This window comes from Lycorma delicatula, chromosome 1 (assembly GCF_047948215.1).
Source record: "Lycorma delicatula isolate Av1 chromosome 1, ASM4794821v1, whole genome shotgun sequence".
Lineage (NCBI taxonomy): Eukaryota > Metazoa > Arthropoda > Insecta > Hemiptera > Fulgoridae > Lycorma > Lycorma delicatula.
Genome location: NC_134455.1, coordinates 258536147 through 258553099, shown reverse-complemented (window position 1 = coordinate 258553099; position 16953 = coordinate 258536147). Strand labels below are relative to the sequence as shown.

General features: G+C 30.2%; 1 protein-coding gene across 2 annotated transcripts in view; it reads left to right on the top strand.

Annotated features, from left to right (window-relative positions):
• LOC142318298 (uncharacterized) overlaps window positions 1-16953 on the top strand; it is an 85728-nt gene that overhangs the window by 31008 nt on the left and 37767 nt on the right. Inside the window, exons 3-6 of one of the 2 annotated variants that reach the window (XM_075354869.1) lie at window positions 764-903; window positions 6097-6260; window positions 13609-13699; window positions 14177-14347. In XM_075354869.1, coding sequence (XP_075210984.1) covers window positions 829-903; window positions 6097-6260; window positions 13609-13699; window positions 14177-14347 — 501 coding nt within the window. In that variant the 5' untranslated portion in view covers window positions 764-828. The remainder of the gene's footprint in view (window positions 1-763; window positions 904-6096; window positions 6261-13608; window positions 13700-14176; window positions 14348-16953) is intronic. The other variant, XM_075354870.1, reaches the window with a different exon arrangement.

Genomic DNA, 16953 nt, shown 5'->3' with positions numbered 1-16953 from the left:
AGTAGTAATGCTCTATTTACTTATGTGTCATAAGCAAGGAGAGGGTTTATTTCTTTCTTGAATGATTCAAATTTATAAATACTTGTTAAAAATGTAGGAAATATTTTATTTAAGGTCACATTTTTACCATTAATATCTGACGTACTTTGATTTTACAGTTTAAGGGCATGTTCATAGGCAACTGGACTAAAATATTATAAATAGCTAACTGTAATTAATATTGCATGTTGTATGCTAGCATTAATATTATAAATAAAATAAAAAAGATCATGTTAAAAATAACCAAAAACAGGGATGTAACCATTAGTATCTAGAACTACTCATAGCAAGATAAGTAGATTGTAAGGAGTTTTTTTTTGTGATTAATGGGAAGTATTAAATGGAATTCAAGATTTAAATGAAATATGTCACTTTGTTTTCAAAATTGTCCTTCAGAATATCAAAATCAAAATTGCCTAATAAAATTATATGTTTGTTGTGGTACATTACCTCTAACCATGTATTTTGAAGCAACTTAAATCGACTTACCCCAGGGAGATGATGAATGACTGTCAAAGGAGGGTCCACCTGCACTGATGTTAAACCAGTGGAATTAGTGTACAGTTATGGTGTAGTGCAAACTACAGTACTTTAATGTACAGCCCGCTCCACCCAACTCGTCCTAATTATTGTTCAAGAGCATAAACCTAAATTCTCAAAAATTGTAAGAAGAGAGTGAAGATTTTAACTGTAATTCACTAACTTCTTTCTTTTTCCTGTTTAGCCTCCGGGAATTACCATTCAGGTATTACTTCAGAGGATGATTGAGGATGATATGTATGAGTGTAAATGAAGTGTAGTCTTGTACATCTCAGTTCGACCATTCCTGAGATGTGTGGGAAACTCAGCCACCAAAGAACACTGGTATCCACGATCTAGTATTCAAATCCACTACTTGAATAACCACTAACTGCTGTAATAATTCACTAACTAACCATAGTTACTTAATAACTAAACATAATTCACTTGCTAACCGTAATTAACTAACTGCTGTAAACCAGTCTCACCCTCTTGTAAATATTTCTGAATTCATCATAATATTGTGGAAGAGGTTGAGCATGCTAAACAGTTTGAGAGATGTGGCAAAATTGATTAAATAATTTTCTTAACCCACTTGCCTGTGAAAAGAAAATATAAATATAACAACAAAAATTATTGAATTAAATTTAAATAAATAATTTAAGGAAATATTAATTTTGATAGAACCCCAAAATTCTACAAAAACATGCTATTTGCCTTTGAGTTCCAAATTTGATGCAAAATTTTCTAATAGATGTGAATAAAGAGTGAAGCATGATATAAGATTTTATAAAATAATAATGGTTAATCATAATTATTGTAAGAAAATGTGGTGCTCATGAATAATACTGATTTTTTTATCTATATCAATAAAAGTTATGTGGTAGTCACTAGTCTTGGTATTGCAGGTTTGATACATATTCCAATGTACAGAAAGTATGTCTTATATACAAGACATAAGTTAAAGGTAAATTAGCTAAATAACCAATTAAAATAAAAATAGAACTGTAAAAATCTTTACTAAAGCAATATTCAGAGTTGAATTCTTTCAGTATTAAAAAACTTCTACATAAGTAGTTGTGAGTAATGTAATATATAAAGACAATTTCTTATACACAAGAAAGAAAGAAAGAGGAAAAACAACTTACATGTTACAGTTACTAAATATATAAGCATAAATTCATGTGCTAATTAAACTGAGGTAAAATTAATATTTTAATTATGGTAAAGAAGAAATGTTAATTCTATCTTTCTCAGATAATATGATATTAAAATAATATTATACTTCATTATTGTCATTCCAAAAGTCTTTGTGAAAAATTAACTTTGTAGCTGCTTAAGAGCTTGCATCATAATTACCATGAATTAGATTATTGATATTTATTTATGACTTGTATTATATATATATATATATATAAAATACAGTAAATATAGTTTATAGTGACCTCCAAGGAACCGATGATTTTATGTCATTTTAACTGATAGTCACAATAACCAATGTCTAGGTAGCTAAGTGGTACTACTTTAATATGCCATCTACACAGGTATTGTAATACAGTAAAATAATAATAATTAAAATACAGTAAAATAATAATCATTAAAAATAATAATAATTTATTTTCGTAATAAAATAATATAAAAAAACAAAAATATGCAATAATAAATACAAATGCAGTAGAGTAAAAGAATATAGTGAAAAATTGTAAAAATTACTTTTTCTGCAAAAAGTTGGTTATTTTGCTTTGTTTCAAACATTTTGTGTTGTTATACAGTTTTTGAAGGTTCTTTTCTAAATCAAAACAAATACTCCGCTTCTTTATTAGCAATTTCTGTAAAACTGAGAAACCGGCAAAATTTCTAAAACTTCTGGAAGATTGGGGGGGTCATCTGGATCTGGCCGATGCGTTGATGTTTCATCGTTATCATTATCTACGTCCCTGTCTATTTCTGCTAGTACTGAAGCCACTACATCATCTGCTGTTCCATTTTCATGCGTTTCTAAATCTTTGTCAACATCTTGATAATTTTCGAACAATGCATTTGACAATGATTAGTTTTGCAGTTTATTTTGCTCCATTCTGCTAAAGATTCTTGTTTGTACGCGATGTCAGTAACTTCACCAACCTGTGGTAAAAATCCTGCATGTCAAAAGCAAATTTTTACAGTCAGCGGAGAAACCTCATTCCAGGATCTTTCTAACATTATTATATTATCCAGGATAGTTATTTGTGTTTCCTTTTTTTGATCTAAATCCTGTATAATTTGTAAAATTAGGTTTTTTTTGAAGTGGTCAAATGGTTTCTAGCCACTTTTCTAACACACTGGTTGGAGCTGTTGTGGCCTCGCTGCTTATTCTCCCTGACAATATTGTGATCCTGACAGAACCATTATATCCAAGCTGAAATTATTTCACATGGTTTACCAAATTTGTCAGAAAAATCATTCGCCTTAGCTTGCAATATAGGGCTGCTAATAGGGATATCAATAGCCCTCTGGTATTTAAACGATGTCATTATAAGGAACCACTGTAGTATATATATATATATATGTTATAATTTATAAACCACCAGATACACACATATAGAGGAAGAATGATTTTACCTTCAATCTAATAAGGCCTTTTAAAATCCTACAGATTCATCATCAGTTATTAAAATACCACAATTATCATTAGCATTAAGCTACTTTGTCAACCACGTTGTGACTGATTAAAACTAATCATGTTTAAAAAATTTATATATTATAATATATATATATATATATTAAAATGATGTATTTTATGTATTAAGATTTCCACTTATGATAGTTGTGTGGAAAAAAAAATTCTTTTCATAAAATTCTGGTTAAATATATGTTTGAATAAAATATTTCATTATACAAAATAATAACTATGTAATTACCTTTTAAATTAAAAAAATAAGAACATGCTAAAATTAAAAAAATAAAAGAATGGATAAAGCTATCAGTGTAATTATAAAAATGATAAAGTCACTTTCTTTGTCTGCTATATTAAGTCACAACTAGCAGTCAGTCTGCTAAATCAGATGTCACAATTGTTGTGGTTCTAGGAGATTCCAGGTATGACACTAATCATTCCAAGAACAATAAGCATCCCATGATAAGCTTACAAAGTTGGAGGGAACTAGTTTTCCATTGCCTTTTTTACCGAGTCAGATATACCTTTGAAATGGAGGAAGTATTCAGCCCTACAGATGATATATTCATTTTTTTTTATCACAGGGACTGTTTCTAAAGTGAACATGTTTATAGCTACTTGACTAGAGTCGCTGCATGTAAGTCAGGCAGGTGCTTTACATCATAGCCATAAAAAAGTCTAACCAGAGAAAAATACAACATTGGAAACAAGCCCCACAGTATAAGAAATAAATTTTCAGTGTGAAACGCAAAGTGTGTAGGCTGATCTCACATCAACTCGATTTAGTATTTTCACATCTGGGCAGATGCTCCTAAATTCAGCCATTAGGGTTTAATAAAGAAAGACACAAAATTCTGCATCCCCATCATACCAGTCAGATTAAGATTGGTTTTGACTAGGCTGGTTAAATTTTTATCAGTCATCATGTGTCCTGTAATCATTGTGTGTTTTATTGCTAATAGCTTTATACGTTCTTGCACTGTTCTGTATGCAATATTGGTTGCAAATAATGAATGTTGAAAAGGTAATTATTTTAATGATATAAGGAGAAATATCCATATGAGTGAAATATTTGAAAATTGGTGTATTATTCTATGATGTAGTTTCTAGTTGAGAGCCTGAAACATAAGAAAACTGTGCAGAACGTCTTATAAATGGGTATTGAAAAAATAGTATGCATATTTCATATCCCAAAAAGTAGGTAATAAAGTTCATGGCAATTGCTAATCATGACTGATAACATTGAAGTGTGTGATTGAAATACCATCTTGAACCATTTATTGAAGTATTGTGGCTTTGACTGGAAATGCAGCCACTGTTTCAGAGAAACATGCCTAGAAACACAAAAACTCAAAAACAAGAATAACACTGATAGGGAGTAAATAAACATTAAAAAAAAATTATCATTGAAGGAAGCAAATGATCTTATGTTTACTTCCAAGTTTCAAAAGACTGACACCCACAGAGAATGTGAAATCTAAAAGCATTCAGGTATATAGTTGTATATACCTGAAATCAACTACAGTTGTCTTCTTATACAAAGGAAAAATTCAAGTATTATTCTTATTCAAAATGCTTGTAACACAACAAAGTTTTGACAAAAAAATTATAATTAAAATTCAGTAAGTTAATTAGCATATTTAAATTGATTCTCATGGTGTCATCAGCTAGCTGTCTTTCATATTATGAAAGATTTCATTTTTTAAAATTAGTGTGCAACATTTCCTGAATATTATGTCTTGGAAGAGCATAATTTAATCAAGCTAAGAACCCTAAGAAAGGATTCACTTTTATTAAAGCTGTGATTCCATTCTAAAATGGAATCATGTTTAGAGGTAAGAAAGTAAAAAAAAAATCACCTCACTATTGGTAAAATTAGCATTATTCATGCAATCATTCAGAGTCTCGGTCAGCAGCTACAAGTAGGAATATTGTCAGATATATATATATTGGTAAGTATCAGTAGAGAGGTAGTCATCTATAGATGAGTGATTCTCCTTGATTGTATTAGAGCACAGGTTACCATTTTACAAACTTTGTAAATTGTTTTATAGTACTGCCAGTTTATTACATTGTAGTGTTCATCATCATTAAGTACAGACTGCAAAAAATTGCCAGATAATAAAAAATTGATTTGCCAGTTCTTTAGCATAAAAAAAGAGTATTACTTGAATACAATATCAGTTTAATACATCCAAGTGTAAAAGAAAAAAGTTACAGGTATAGTTAAGTAGAATGTAACTTATTCACCTAAATTCATCTTAGTCAATATTATTATCATTAGTATGAGTATCAGTTTCTGGCTTTACTGCTATTATAATCAGTATTATAATGATTATTACTATTTGTACGACACACGACACAGATTTTTAACTTTTACTAATAATATCTATGAACAGTAGTATTATAATTATAATTTGCAGTACTGTATACTAAACAATACTCTAATGATTCAGTGAAATATCACAAATTAAAATAAAAGTAATGAAATATCCTTAGCAAATTGTGTATCTACTGTATCTTACAAATATTTGTTCTACTTGAAATTGTTTTAGTTATCTCCAGATAACACATTTCATTGATTAGAAAAGTATACTGTGCTTTTTTACATTTTTTATCAAAGCTACTGGAGTAAAATATTATGACTGATTTTACAGATAAGGTGTGCCCTGAATAAGTAAATAAATTTGTATTGAATTTTTGTAAAAACTCACAAAACTCAAATAGCATTAAAATAAAAAAATTTAGAAGCAATTAAAAACAAATTAAAAAATGTTTAACTCCTACTCCAGTCCAATTTGTGGATGAACTTATGTAATAAAATAATAATAAAAATGAAGTTTATATAGTAATTTTTTTAATTTTCTTATTTTAATTTATAGATGTCACTTGAGGATATGGGAAAACAAGCTTATCAGAAAGCCAACTGGAATGACTTTAAAGGAGCTATTGAAATATTAAATAAAGCTATTAAAAAGTTTCCAAAAGATGCAAGGTTATATAATAATAGATCTTATTGTTATTGCAAATTAAAAGAATATAATAAGTGAGTAAATTTGTATTTATTTGTGTTATAATATTTTTAATTATTGAATTAGTGGCTTATTTGTAATGCTATAGTCCTGAAATATGTATCTGAAAAAGTTGTGATTAGAGGATGCTTGATTTTTTATTCCATTTAACCAACTTCTAAATTCCACCTCTGTGAAATAAGTATTATAATGTTATAAATGAATTATAAACATTTTATGTACTAAGATTAACATCTTGTGGAAGAATGGGGGTAGAAATTTTCTGCTGTGCATTTATGTTTATTCCTTTAGTTTGTATGATTTTTTTTTACAACAGGAATTGAAGGAATGGAAGCTCAGAAATCTGTAGAGTACTTGGTTTATGAAGTTAATCTTTTTTATTGCTTTATAATTTCTAGATTATTTTCTATACTTCCAAAGGAATATAATGTGTAACGTGAGGAGTATCATCCCACCCAGGAATGGATGAGCTGACCCCAATAGCTTGTTTAATGTGGGAGTGAGTATTTTTTAAAAACTTTTCCACCTTATTACAATAATAAAAAAAGAAAAATGTACCAAAAATATTTTAGGTAAAAGTTAAAAGTTTTCTTTTGTTCTGAATGGAAAAAAAAAACAATATTTTTAATCTGGGGAAGTCATCTTAACATTAATTCATTTTTTTTCTTATAATTCAGTATTAATTTATTTTTGGCAAACTCATAAGAAGAAATGATTTGTTATTGAAAGTACTTAGGCAGTAAGAAGAGACAAAAGCCAAAAGATAGGGGGAAAGGCTTCAGATTGATTTACACTGATTGAAATACAAGATTGAATAATATTGCTATCTTCATAAGCAATTTTTGTTAAAATAACAAAGTATAATTAAATGGTAGTGTTTAAGTGAAATTTTAGCTGATGTAGTCAGAAGTGCAACCTCCCCTGGAAAGGGAATGTTTGTTGGAAGTTGCATGAGACAGTTAGGCTAACTAGACTTGATAAGAGTAAGAAGTGAGGTAATGGCTTCTCTAGGGGTGACACAGACATCCAGATGTCAGAGGTGCATTTCAGAAAGTGGGATACTGGAAGTGTTACAAGAGTAATTGCTGAGTTTGATGTTATGGATTGGCCAAGTAGTTGTTGAGGAGGATGAGATCAAGGGTCAGGGTTAATAGTGATCTGAATGACATGTAAATCATGTACTACACTGGCTAGCATGTTCAAAGATGGATTGGAGTGGTGGACTCAGCATAACTAACTTTGTTAAAGTAAATTTTTATTCTCTTTTTTATATAAATTGTGGAATGAGAGACATTAGCACTAACTTTTTCTTGTATTTAATTTGCTGTAGTGACTTAGTAACTTATTTAGTTTCTCTAGTAAGGATTTAATTTTAATAGCACCTTTATGTTATAATAAGTAAATCATAAACATAACATTTTTATTCATTAATTAGAATTTTTAATCATGCTATAGGATGTTAATACTATGGAAATTTATTAATTAATAAGGCTCTGTATTTTCCTTTTTTTATAATATTTGTATGTATGATTTTACCATAAATAGAAATAATGTTATGTACTGTTGCCGAATTGCTTTGACAGCGTGTGGAACCTTAGAACCTTATGGTAGCCTTAAAAAGGGCTGTTTAAGATTTTGTAGTGATGGCCCTAAAAAGGGTTGTTGGAGTGTTTGATGAGTACCCCTTAGAAGGGCTCTTGTGTCTGATTGCTGGTCTCTCGCGATGTTGGCTTGGTTTGTTGGGTTGTAGTCAGGGAGTTCTGGCTCATCCATTGGAGTCGAACTGAACTTCCCCTTAGTGGCAGTTGGTCCCCACTATAGTGTGGCAGTGGTGGCCCTCAGAGCTCCACAGTGGCGGGTTGGCATGGTTGAAGTGATTCTTCCTGAGTGGCACTTGTCTGGCTTCATCTTGACCAGAGGGGCTTCTGCTGGTAGGCCTGTTGGTTGGGCCACCAGCTAGTACATATTGGTAATAGATTCAGATTAATGAATTGGTTGCGTTTGTTACACATGAGCTGCTTCTTGAAGCGTGTAGTAGAACACACCTGCTTTTAACTAAGATGTTACATAATTTCTGCTATATTTCAGTTACATAAAAAAAAGTTTTAGCTCTGAGTGAATGAGTGAGTAGATGGAGTTTTTTAATATCAATCTAAAATGCTGATATTAGCAGAATCTAATTTTATTTAAGCATTAGATGTTAAGTAGTGATTAGTGACAAAACAGACATCATCCCCAACAGGAAGTCTTATTCTTTAAGACTTTGGGGGTTTGTGTTCCCATGGCCCTAGCCTTTGCAGCTTTTCTTCCCACTATATCTAGAGCTGCAGAACACTTTACACTATACACATACACTACACCAAGAACACTACACAATATATACCCTTACACATCTACACAACAACATCCTACACTGTTTCTTCTTATATTTACACTTGATGGTGTTACAACATCTTACAAAACGCAACTGTAACCCAAGGTGGAAACTATCGTGCTGATAGGTGAGTCTCAGATGATTTCCTCTGGGCACCAGGGTGGACCCAGTTGTATTTAGCTCTAGCTCCAGTACGCGTGCGTTCTACTTGAGTGGTTCATTATATTGCTGTTACTTGTGGAACCAAAATTTCAAGTCCTCAACTTAACTCTACGATGGTTAGTGGTCCATCTGAAAAAACCAATACTAATAGTCTTGTGAAAAGACCTTGCTCAGTGTTGTTAGTTTAAGCGTAATGTTTTATGCGTTAGTTTTATCAAAATGTTAGTTTAAGCGGTGACAAGTCAAGTCTGCAGTACAAGAATATCAGATTTGTAGTCTTCAAAATAGTCAGGAAGGTGGCTCTTCATAAGGTCTCGCCTTTCCTAATAAACAAAGTTGTAACCGGTTCAAGTGGTTCCTTGAAGAATGTTAAGAAGTTACGAGACAGATAGATTCTAATCAAATCATTTAATGATGAGCAGAATCAATCTATCTTACGTCTCTGTAATATGGGTAATATAAATATTACTGCAGAATGCCACAAAACCCTAAATATGAGCAGGGGAGTAATTTTTTCCAAGACCTTTTAGACATGGATGTCACTGAAATAGCTTGTGAGTTTCATCCCCAAGATGTTGTAAAAGTAAAGTGTATAATGAAACAGCGGAGTGGAATGGAAGAACCAACACTTTTCCTTATATTGACTTTCAACCTTCCAGTACCATCAGAAAAAATAAAATTTGGTTATCTTTTGGTTCGAGTGCCTTTCGAGTTGAAAAGGCTTCACCTTTTCACCTGAGAAAACAAAATGTATAGTCTTTTCTCATCTGTAGGACCCTTCCATTCTGCAAATTTTTCGCAGCAGTGAGCTAATTACTATTTCTCCTGACATCAGGTTTTTAGGTTTATTTTTTGATAGCCGCCTTACTGAAAGAACCAAAAACAAAATGTTTCAAACTGCTAGATATGCTACAAGTTATTAGCAACACCAATTGGCGAGCCAATAGGTCATGTATGTTGCGATTTTATTATTCCTTCGTTTATTCCCATTTAGATTACAGTTGTATCGCCTACTCTTCAGTATATAATAAAGCACTGAAGATGTTAGATGCTGTAAATCACACTTCTCTCCATCTTTCTACGGTGGCTTTTAGATCAAGCCCTGTCATTAGCATACTTGTTGATGGTGGTGAACCATTACTTTGGGATAGATGTGACCAACTTTCAGCATCTTACTTTGTCCATTTTAAAGGGCAACTGAATCACCTGGCTTTTACCGCAGTTCTTGTGAATCCTAATTTACAAAGATATGAAGGCCATCCATGTTTTACTGCACCTAAGGGTGAATGTACGAAGTGCTATCCAAAAGTTCGGGGAATTTGAATTTCGTGCACGAACCATTGCTGATACGACCTGCTGCTGCTGCTAGATGTGACTAACAGTACTCTTTGTGAATCAGTGTTCCAACAGCTGTGCCGGTGAGAGGCTGCATTGTTGACTTTCGTGCGGTTCTGTAACATTGGCAGATTTTAAAGAGCAAAGAACCTGCATCGAATTTTGCTTCATGCTTAAAAAAACCAGTGCAGAAACCCATCGCATGCTTGTAGAAGCATTTGGTGACAGTGCTATGAGTTAAAGTAAAACTTTTTTGTGGTACAAACAATTCAAAGATGGACGAACAACAGTCGATGACGATGAGCGTTCAGGAAGACCATCAACAAGCGCAACACCGGAAAACATCACGAAAGTGCAAGAGGCTATTGTTGCAGATCGTAGACAAACAATCCATGATGTTTGTACAAATGTCATATGGGTCCGTGCAACGCATCTTGTCGGACAATTTGAACATGAGATGCATTGCCTAAAAATTCGTACCAAGACGAACAGTGACCAGAAACAAAATCATCGCATAGCTGTCTGTAGTGAATTGAAAAATTTAGCCAAAAAATTCCTACCCACCCTATTTATCTGACCTTGCTCCGTATGACTTTTTTCTCTTTCCGAAAATAAAATTTCAATTGAAAAGCCGTAGTTTTAACACAATTGAGGAGATTCAGGAAGAAATGCAGAACGTACTTCGAACACTTACACGTGCAGACTTCCAGGGATAAATGGAATCATGGGAAAAACTCTGGGATCACTGTATCAATGCCCAAGGGGATTACTTTGAAGGAGACAGTGGGAATTATAAGTTATGGTAAGCTATTTTATTTTTTTGGTGAAATTCCCTGAACGTTTGGGTAGCACCTCATATTTGGCGGTTACTGCAGATTTTAAACGTATATTTATTCTTAATAGCAAAATCTATATGTTTGGTCTACCTAATATTGCAAGTCTATTTACTGCAGAACTGTACGCCATCAATAATGCTTTGAATATCGTTAATCCAAAATATCATCATATCCTTATTTGTAGCGACTAGTGCACTCCAAACTTTGGAAGATTTTTATTCTAGACATCTGTTGGTCACTGAACTCTATAACACAATCGCTGAGTTGAACCATCACACAAATGAGTTGAACCAACACACAAGTGAGTTTCTGCTAAATCCCTAGCCATGTAGGAATTGTGGGCAATGAATGCACAGATTCTGCTGCTAAAGACACTTGTAGTCAACATTTTTCCACCAATCGTGTTAATACTTGCGATTTTAGCAATTGTTAAAACATGCTCTTCAAGCAAACTGGCAAGGTGACTGGACTGCCATAGTGGATAATAAACGCTTATACATTAAAAACACTATGTTGCCATGGGACTTGTCTTTCAGAAAACTCCGTCGAGAGGAAGTAGTCCTGTGTCGATTGCAGTTAGGCCATACCAGAGTCACACGCATATCTAATGTCAAAAGTAAATGCACCAACATGTGTTCCATGCAACTGCTGCTTGACTATGTGCCATATCCTTGTGGATTGCATTTGTTATGCAGCCTTGCATTTTAAATTTAAATTGCCCAGGAACATTCGTCAAATCCTGAGCAATGAAAACAAATTTTTGGACCAGATGTTTTTATTTCTTAGAACTGTTAGTATTTTATTTTACATAATTTTTAATAGTTAGGTGTTTTTTTTTTTTACTGTTATGTGTTTCAGTTAAAATCTTTATTTTCTTCTGTTATCCAAGGAGCCCTTTACACTTCTCTCAGAGTTCGTTAAATTTATTTTAGTTTTATAGATATATTAGTTGTTATTTATTTTTAAGTTTTTTATTTCTGATAATAGTTATATTAATCTTTTAATTGATATTTTAGTTTTAAATTTTTTTATGATATTTTATTTGTCTTATTAGTTTTAAGTTTTAGCTTTTTAATCTTTTAATTTTTACCTAGGTTTAGTTTACGTTAATTTTTTAGTCTTCCTGTTATCCAAGTTGGGGCCCTTTACACCCCTCTTGGACTTTATAAATTCTTTTTATTTTTGTTAAATTTTACGATTTTAGTTTTACGCTTATTTTTAATTTTAGTTTTACAGCTGTGATATTAGTTTTTGTTTGATTTTTTAGTTTTTAAGGTAGTTCTAGTTTTTTTAATTATTATATATTTTTTTTGCTATAAAATTTTATTCCGGGCGATGATAATGCCAAAGTGTGCTTTGTCCACAACCCCTCCCCCCCACAAAAAAATAGGTTATAATGCTTTGTTCTGTTACACACAGGACCTGAGAAATCAATGCTGTTCTTCAGAGCTGGTATGTCTACAAAGAATTATCATGGTAGAATGAATTTTGAAAATTTTTTGAAATCGATCATCTGAAAATAAATTACATCCTTTCTACTGGATGCTATTAGTAATAGATAATACCTCCTATCATAGTACTCAGAGGGATATAAGTACCTCCAAAAAAATTATATTTATGCAGGCTGCAAAACAAATATAAGTTATTTTATTTGTATTGAGTAATGCAATAAATGAAAACATTATTGACATTGTGCTAAAGGAAAAGAATTATGTTGTGATGTGATGTGATCCTTTCCTTACTTGTGCTAATTCCATAGAGTTTGTATTGGTTAAAAAGAGGTGACTGGTTAGGGAAAGGAATGTTTATTGTGAATTTTTGATAAGATCTTGAACAAATAGCATTAGTGGCTTTTATTCTGTTGTGACAGATGTTTTGGAAAGGGTACATTGAATATATTAAAAAAGTTGATGAAAACAGCAGTTGGGGGTTGCTAGAACTCAGCCAAAGTTTATAACCTTAGTTGGGTTATGATAGCTTGCTCAAAAATACAATCAACAAAGCGATAAAAACATTTGAAGAAATTGATAAGTCTGATATTACTAATCTACCTGTTTTAAAATATATATTTTTTGTGTTGTTGAAAGTTATTAGAAAAACCGTTACAGAAAATTATTCTAATCCACTGAGCAGTTGTTGAGAAAAAGTAATGTTTGAGAAAATTATATTATGTTCTAGTAAAACAGTAATGTACACTACAAGCACATACGCACCTACGAAACAGTGTTCTGTTGTGCGTTTATTGATAATAAAAACTGATGTTCTTGTGCATGTTATTTAAAAGAGTATATTACTTGTCAATATCTTTTTTTACTGTTGCTGTTCAACGAATAATTTTAGAATTATTTTTCAATTAATCATATGAGTATATCGAAATAGATTATAGATTGATGAAGAGGAGGAGGAGGAGGAAGAGAAGACTCAGAATTATCCAATAGAGATCTCAGTTTGTATTCATTGGAATGTTTGTGCAACCTTTTGTTAGGAGACAACGATAATAATAATAATATTGATTTTGAATGGTGATAATACTTGCAGTGATGGGTGACAGAAAATATTTTGTGGTTTTTATTCTTAATATTTTCAGATTATTTATCTTCCTTAATTTTTTTATATTTGATCATTAATCATTTGATTTGTTTTATTTGTTATCAGGTCATTAGAAGATGCTAATATTATGATTAACTTGTTTCCAAATTATACAAAATCGTACTATCGTAAAGGAGAAGCATTAGTGGGTCTAAATGTTAGTATGGAGCATGGATTGATGATTATTCTTATAATTAATTTAATAATAATAATAATTTAAAAAAAACAAAAGTGGGTGCTACACTTTTTTCATTTTCTGATATGTTATGAAGTAGTTGTAGATAGTTCTGTAATGAGTTATAATCTGTTATGATTATTCTGTAAAACCTATTGGCATTGATTCAAATTTGATAATTTCATAATGATTTAATCTTGGATTAAACCATTATAATTTTACAACATAGATAATAGATTAATACAATTTTGGAGTATCTTCTATTAATGAAGGATTTTTTGGCACTTTTAATGCATAATTCATTGATTGATTAGAATAGTTAAATTTATATTATACTACTTATGTCAAATTGTCTTAAATATATAATAAAATATATATAAGTAATATGTGTAAATAAATAATATGTGTGAACAAAATATGTGTGTGTTACAGAAATTGAAAATGTGTGTTTTGTTTTAGAAATTAAGTGAAGCAGAGAATTGTTTTAAAAAAGTACTAGCATTAGATTCAAGTTGTGATGAAGCTCGCGGACAGCTTTTAGATGTGCAATTAAAATTACTTTGTATGGATGATAGATATAGCAGAAGAGAAGCAGAGAAAGCGTTAAAATTATCAGATTATAACAGAAAGGTACTTTCAATATTTATTTATGATAAATTATGTAACTTATATGTTGCTATTCATTATACAAGGAGATAATTCTCAGAACTAGTGAAAATATTTTTATATATGGACTATATAAAGTTTTGAAAATTAGTAAAACACCTTTTTTGTGGTATCTGTATGATCACATTAGAACTTTATTAATCATGAAGAGGAACATGTTTAATATGATTTTGTTTCAAGTAGATTATCATTTTGAAATTGGTGTTACTATCTTGTTTTAAACTTCTGCAGCTTAATCTTAAATGAAACTTACATGTTGTAAAAACTCCCTGTCAAACAGTTTTATAAATCAGTTTTTCTTATATAAGATAGCAAAAAAGCCAGTTGCAAAAAGTTATAAAATATCAAACTTGCAATCCTTAAATTATCTACATTCATTGCAGTACTTTAATATTTCAGGTGTAATATCTAATTTTGAGGTAATACATACAATGGGATATTATATATTATAAATTACACAAAATATTAAGCCAATGATTACATACAAATGATTTAAAAATAATAACAAATATGATTGTAAAATGAAATGCTGCATATAAATTTTTATATTTCCAATTAATTTAAAATTGCAATGTTTATTTAAATATGAATACTCTGTTACTGTTCAGAATTAAATACCAAATTATTAATTAATTGAATATGTTTAAAATTATAACAAGTAAATTGTTAAATATTTTAATTAACATTTAAAAATTTAACTTAAAATTATTTGACTTTTAAATTAAATTACATATGTTTAAAATTATAAGAAAACATTATTACATTTAATTTTTGTAGTAAGAATAATTGAAAAAAGTTGTAGTAATATATATATATATATAGTCCTTTTATCTATAACTTTTTTATATACATTTTTGTACATATATGTGTATCATTAAACGTGAAATATGTAGCAGTAACTAAAAGTAGTTAAGTTGGTAATTTACTAATTTATTTTACTATTCAAAATAAATAATAATTATCTTCCTTAATGAGTATGATAATTTTATTTATATATCTATCTGGTTTAATTGTAATGTACTCCTAAGTGCAACTACTAAGAAATAGTAATTTTTTAAGTAAAATGTTCATTAACATTAAAAAATTATTTAATGAAAGGCATATTGGATGTAAAAAAAATTAATTAAAAAGATTACTTAAATTTAATACACAGTAAAAAATAAAAATTATTACTTTCAAAATGGGTTAAATCTTGTTCTCACTAAAAGTAAAAATCACTAATTAGATATAGTGAAGAGGGATTTGATATTTTCTTTATCTTGTTCTTGTCAAATTGTTAAGGCAGTTTGTAATGAACCTTTTTTTTAATATTAACACCAAAATAATTTTGGTGGCTGAAAAAAATTATTCTTTTTCATTGCATTTTAAAGAAAAACATTTCTTAACCTTTTTTTACATGATTCATTTTTCCTCTAGTACATTTTAAATTAAAGCATTAAAATTATTTTGTTTTTAAATATTAAAAAATATAATAGAATTAAGTTTACGTCAAATAAAAAAGGTTAATATTAAATAAATTATAAAAAAAAATTCTGCTTAACAATAACTGGTTTCTTATGAGGACTTTGTGTGAGGCTAGAGTGGTGAGGTAGTGCGAGTATCTTGTGTAAGCCAAGACAAATCATAACCATCAACTGGTAACAAACGGGGTGCTCCTGGGGCACTGTTTTGGGAGGTGCAAAGGGGTGCTCTTATAATATCTCTGCAAACAATTGCCCTATCTTCAAAATTCAAACAGCATATTTGTTAGTAGGTTGAAGGCTAATTTTTGTACATCAGGTACACTCTCGATCTAACAGATCATGGCTATTCAGAAATGTTGTTATATTTTTGCAGTCAATCTATGTTCAAAATTTAAATGGGGTTATGTAATTTGCTAGTATAATACAAAATCACGATGGAAACAAACCAGAACAAATAAAGCATTTTTTTTTCAGCAATCGTTTTTTTAAATTTTTAATGTATATCTCTTGTTCTTTAATATGACAGTATTTTCAGCTTTGTGCATTGTCTCACTCAACAAATTACTTCATATAGGAGGTGTAGTGGAATATCCATAAGTTTGGAAAGAGAAATTCACCATTACAATAAAGTGAATTTTACATAATCCTGAAATAATAAAAATTACAATTTTTGTTTGAGTAATGGGTAACATGGTCTTCTCTTATTAGTGTGCAAATTATACAAGCAATAATGACATAATTATAAAAAGTTAGTGAAATTAGCCCTCTGCTTTCTAGATTATGATTGAAATGACTTCAGTTACAATAAAAATAAGTGTTCATAGACTTTCTTAATGTTGTGATTTGGAAATAGTACTGTTTTCTCTTCCAGTAAGGTGATATGGAATATGCTTTGATTATCCAATCAGAGGTAAAAAATAAAAAAGAACTAAGAAAATTTAGAATTACTTCCTTTCCATTTGAAGCTCTGGAGTGGCATAAAATATTACTAATTTTATTATCTTACCTAAACAAGGCTTTTCTACTTAATGACAGACAAAACTATATGAATAAACTGTATGATTATAAAGAATCTAGTAATGTCAGAAAATTGTAAAATCTATACGT